Source organism: Pinus tabuliformis, chromosome 3_2 (assembly GCF_031772625.1).
Source record: "Pinus tabuliformis cultivar Carrire ecotype Pingquan chromosome 3_2, CPIR1, whole genome shotgun sequence".
Taxonomy (NCBI): domain Eukaryota; kingdom Viridiplantae; phylum Streptophyta; class Pinopsida; order Pinales; family Pinaceae; genus Pinus; species Pinus tabuliformis.
In genome coordinates this window covers 31,576,783-31,582,367 of record NC_142302.1, presented here as the reverse complement: position 1 = coordinate 31,582,367, position 5,585 = coordinate 31,576,783, and the positions used below count along the sequence as shown (strand labels likewise).

The 5,585-nt window shown below is 44.2% G+C and overlaps 1 protein-coding gene across 1 annotated transcript; it reads right to left on the bottom strand.

Annotated features, from left to right (window-relative positions):
• Window positions 1-1,050: 1,050 nt before the first annotated feature.
• On the bottom strand, window positions 1,051-2,194 carry LOC149179663 (asparagine synthetase [glutamine-hydrolyzing] 1-like). Its single transcript, XM_089413614.1, has 4 exons — window positions 2,016-2,194; window positions 1,668-1,806; window positions 1,465-1,560; window positions 1,051-1,290 (listed from the first exon to the last, which is right to left on the bottom strand). The coding sequence occupies exons 1-4, from the start codon at window positions 2,093-2,095 to the stop codon at window positions 1,051-1,053; spliced, it is 555 nt and encodes a 184-aa protein (XP_089269740.1). The 5' UTR covers window positions 2,096-2,194.
• Between the last annotated feature and the right edge of the window lie 3,391 nt (window positions 2,195-5,585).

Here is a 5,585-nt window from a genome sequence, read left to right as displayed (position 1 = left end):
GGCGCCCTCATGCAGGCACCACCCGGGCTGCCTGCGCCCCCGCCTGGCAGGCAGGGCGATTCCCGGAATCGCCCTGCCTGCCAGGCGGGGGCGGGGGTAGCTCGGGTGGCACCTGCACGAGGGCACCCTCCCTCGTGCAGGCGCCACCCGGGCCGCCCCCGCCCCCGCTTGGCAGGCAGGGCGATTCCGGGAATCGCCCTGCCTGCCGGGCGGGGGCGCGGGCGGCCTGGGTGGCGCCTGTACGAGCGAGGGCGCCCTCGTGTAGGTGCCACCCGGCCCGCCCGCGCCCGCGCCCGGTAGGCAGGGCGATTCCCGGAATCGCGCTACCTGCCGGGTGGGGGCGCGGGCGGCCCGGGTGGCGCCTGCACGAGGGAGGGTACCCTCGTGCAGGCGCCACCCGGGCCACCCGCCCCCCGCCCGGCAAGGAGGGCGATTCCGCCCCCGCCCGGCAAGCAGGACGATTCCCGGAATCGCCTTGCCTGCCGGGTGTGGGCGCGGGCGGCCCGGGTGGCGCCTGCACGAGGGAGGGCTCCCTCGTGCAGGCCCCACTGGGGCCGCCCGCGGCCATGCCCGACAGGCAGGGCGATTCTCGGAATCGCCCTGCCTGCCAGGCGGGGGCGCGGGCGGCCTGGGTGGCGCCTGCATGAGGGAGGGCGCCCTCGTGCAGGCGCCACCCGGGCCGCCCGCGCCCGTGCCCGACAGGCAATGCGATTCAGGGAATCGCCCTCCCTCGTGAGGGCGATTCCCTGAATCGCCTTGCCTTCCAGGCGCGGGCGCGGGCAGCCTGGGTGGAGCCTGTACGAGGGAGGGCGCCCTCGTGCAGGCGCCACCCGGGCCGCCCACGCCAGCGCCTGGCAGGCAGGGCGATTCCCGAAATTGGCCTGCCTGCCGGGCGGGGGTGCGGGCGGCCCGGGTGGCGCGTGCACGAGGGAGGGCACCCTTGTGCGGGCGCCACTCGGGCCGCCCGCGCCCCTGCCTAGTAGGGAGGGCAATTCCCAGAATCGCCCTGCCTGCCGGGCGGGGGCGCAGGTGGCCCAGGTGGCGCCTGCACTAGGGAGGGCTCCCTCGTGCAGGCGCCACCCGGGCCCTCCCTCGTGTAGGTGCCACCCGAGCCGACCGCTCCCCCGCCCGGCAGGGAGGGCGATTCCCGGAATCGCCCTGCCTGCCGGGCGGGGGCGTGGGCGGCCCGGGTGGCGCCTGCACTATGAAGCTCTGGTCACGCGTGTCAAGCAAAACGAAAGAGAACATTCCATCCAACATGTTCACGAACTCCTCGCCATAGTCCTCATACTGGCAGAGCACAGAGAGATCAATAATTTACAATCGCACTCTTAAAAAGCCAAAGAACGTTAAACCCAAAAAATGTCGGAGCAATTTAGGAGCACAGAATTAAAAAAAATTGAAAGAGGGGCCAACAATTATGAAATAATGGAAGGAATGCAGAGTACAGAGTTGGGTACTCACGAGATGAGCTACAATTTCACAATCACTACCAGTGTTAAATTTGTGAGAGTTGAGTTGTTCCCTCAGTTTCTCGTGATTATATATTTCTCCGTTCACCTGCAATGCCAGAACCTCAAGTGAATAATTAAGCAAATATTTGCTATTTAAGAATGAAACCCAATAATTAACATATGAAGTAATTTGGGAGGACAGAATGGGCTTACAGTAACAACTATTTGTCTATCTTCATTGTACAAGGGTTGATCCCCAGAGGCAGGATCTACAATGGCCAACCTCTGGTGAGCAAGAAAGGAATGCCCACTCTGATACAACCCACTCCAATCGGGGCCTCTATGTCGTAACCTGACCATGAAAGCAAGACAAAATTAGGCAAACTCCATTAAAACTTAAAGTGAAATTCTAGCAAAACAAATATTCGATTCGATGGCTACAACCAAAAAGGATCGTCCTTTATACTATAACTAGAAATTGCTATTTTCTTGGAAACGAAGCATCCTATATTCTGGTTTTATACAATTTGCAACACATGCTCTGAGCGAGATTTATAACACCTGCGCGAGAGCTCCAGCACCCGAACGCGCTTGGCCTGCGATGTGTCCAAGCAACCAAACACCGCTAGGATTCCGCACATGGTGACTGACTGAACAGTGAAAACAGCAAAGCCGAAATTGAATAAAGGGGGCGTTAAGAGACTAATGATTATCAATGGAGTGCACACGGTTTGTGATGTTGGCCGAGGAGGAGGAATATTTATAAGCGGAAATGGGAAATGGATGAAGCAGAGGGGAATGGATAATGGTGGAACTGTCATCCAGTGTGTGCATGCACATGTTCATACTATTGACGCGGCGTAACACAGCCGCAAGTGTCGGGCCACCACATCATAGAATCCCGTAGGTTATATCATCTTCTTATCCAAAACTCCCAACTGGTTAGGAGTTTGACTTGGATGTAATGGAGAATTTGCTCATGCTTTTAGCGTGGCGTGTGAGAACAGGCTTAGCTGCATCTTTGTCCAGAATTACATTTGTGGTCCCAGACGGGTGGAAGAGAGTAGCGATGTCTGATCCAGTCCCGACAAATTGACAGGTCATAACACGGAGATAAAAAATTAATGAGAAGGTAAAGATTTTTGTTTCATGATTTTGACATATTTATTTTCGGTAATCGACGTCAAAGGTCTTTTTTAAGCACAACATGTTTCATCTTTCTTTTCTTTTTTAATATTTTTTTAAGAGGTAGGTAAATTTTCATAATATATAGGGCCTCGAGTATGTGTTAAAATTGTAATTGTTTGGTTAAGAGTTTAGGCGCCTCTGTCCAAATGAATTTTCGTAACAGATAAAGAAGAAGACCAATGCAATGTACTGGAGAGGAACTGAGCCCCGCGAGGATTTATATAAGTAAATTGCCAATGGCAACGGAGACTTCTTCTACAATCAGTATAGGTTTCTGGGGTTGGTGAGAGTTAGTGAAGGATTGTTAATATGGATTGAAATCAGTGACTGAGCATAGGAGAATTAGGACTGGAACTGTTCAACGAAAAGGCAATAACAAGAGTTGTAATAGTTAATAAGAACGCGGTAGTAGTACGAATATATTGATTTTGTTGCGTTTACTTTTAATTCCGCGTGGATAAAACGTCAGATGCTTGCATCACTAATAGCGTGTATGCCTGTTTTCCACAGATTCTTCCCCTTCCGCATGTTTTCCTATGGTTGAAAAATAAAAATAAAAAACTAAAAACTGTGATCAGTTCTCCATCTCACGGTTGAGAGACATACGGAACCTTCCAGTATGAAAAGTTGAAACGTTTCATTAATAAGAGTTGTAATAGTTACGTAAACGACAGTATTGACGAAGATCAGCCTAGTAGTGTACATTCTGATTTTGGTTTTGTCGGGTTTACTTTTATTTACCGCATGTATAAATTGTCTTGCTTTATTAATTATATAGCGCGTCAGATGCTTGCTTTATTAATTATATAGCGCGTATCCCTGTTTTCCACATACTCTTGCCCTTCCCCATGTTTTATTATAGCCGGAAAAAATGAACTGTGACCAGTTCTCGATCTCACGGTTGAGAGAAATATGGAGCACACTTAAATCGTTTCACTTTAGAATCCGATGGTTAGATCTCCTCTTTGCGACCAATTCCCGATCTCACGGTTGAGAGAAATATGGAGCACACTTAAATCGTTTCACTTTAGAATCCGATGGTTAGATCTCCTCTTTGCGAGCCTGACGTTATTAATTTACGCATGAACGCGTCAAGAACATTTATAATTTGTCATAGACTAGTCATACCTTCTATCGATCACGTGTGTTTTGAGAGGATAATATCATGAGTTTTTTTTCGGGGAGGGAGGAAGGATCATAATTTGTAAAATTAAAATAAATTTTATAAATAGTTATTTCATAATTTGAAAATAGTTACTTTATAATGTGATATGTATCAATGGTTATGTCCCATAATAACATTTTTCAAAGGTTATGTTCATCTTTTATTGTTCACGGAGACTATCTTATGTTATATGTTTATCAAAGGTTATGATGTATTATGGCATTTTTAAACGTTTATGATATGTATCAATGGTTATGTCCCATAATAACATTTTTCAAAGGTTATGTTCATCTTTTATTGTTCACGGAGACTATCTTATGTTATATGTTTATCAAAGGTTATGATGTATTATGGCATTTTTAAATGTTTATGTTTCATTAGAACATCTATGGATTATGTGTTTTTTTTTAATAATTATTAGTGTTTTTGTTGCATATATGAATTCACACATAAAACACGAGCCGCTACTCTTTTATTGTTCACATAAAATATGATGTTGACAATGAGCCCGGTGAAGGGTATTTATCTTTTTCTAACTAGCTACTTGCCTAAAATATCTTGACATGCAACCACACACTAAAAGTCGTCTATCACTTAACTTGACTTGAATCAACACTCAAACACTCAATCACTCAATTAACTGACTCTCTATGTTTTAGCTAACTTCACATGTGGGAGTTTAGATTACGTGACATTGTTGATTAAATTTAAGTTATGCTTGTAAATCAAGCTTTGCAATGTTTTGACTTTGACATTTTATGAGAAGAATAAACACTCAATTAGGGTTGTTATACGTTCAATATTGGTAATATGTGATTTTTGCATTGATTTTTAAGTCAATCATTATTATTTGAAAAAAAAAGTGATTTTTATTATTTTTTTGACATGAAATTCATAGAAAAAGCTATTATTTAACCATTTTTAATTAAAATTATCCTATAAAAATTGTGATTTTGACATGTCAATTCTAGCAAAAACTTATCAAAATGTGTAGTTTTTTAGTTATATTTATGTTAAAAATGGTTATTTTTATGTCCATTGTTAAAAAATATTGTTTTTTAGAAACAATTATTTCATGTGGATTGAAAAATTAATTAAAGATGTATAAATATGTAGAATATCGAAAAGTTTAAATATCGACCTTCTAATTTAAAAATGCAAAACAATAAAAACCTCACGAAAAAAAATTTAAAATTAAAATAAAAAACAAGAAAATGTGAAGAAAACGACCACTTCAAAAATGATCAAATTTACTAAATAATTATTTACATTTTATACATTAAAAAATTTAAAGCCAAAAAACAGGGCTTTTAAAAAAGGAGTGTGATGCAGAATGCTCACTTTTTTAAATCAGCATGAAAATCACTACCATTCTAAAACGTGATGTACATAAAAAAAATTAAAGTGCCAAAAACTATGCTCTAAAAAAAACATGTGTGTTCTGCATCACCCCTTTTCAAAATCAGGTCACTTTTTTGCTATCTCTACAAAACGGGTAACAGTATCAGTTCCTGTTTCAAAGTTTACATTGTTTATATATCAAAGGGTGGGATGACCATTGACATTCCCCTTTGTGGCTCTTCAACTTACACATGATTGTTTACATTCTACTATTGACACTTGGTCTTTCACTTTACAACATGTTTAAAACACAGTCTGCACATGTACCCATGTGAGACAGAAATGGGCTTGAGTAAGCCATACAAGACATCACTAAGACTTAGACAACTATGGGAAGACTAACTCGTCGACATCCTCTTGATGATCGACGGTGGCGA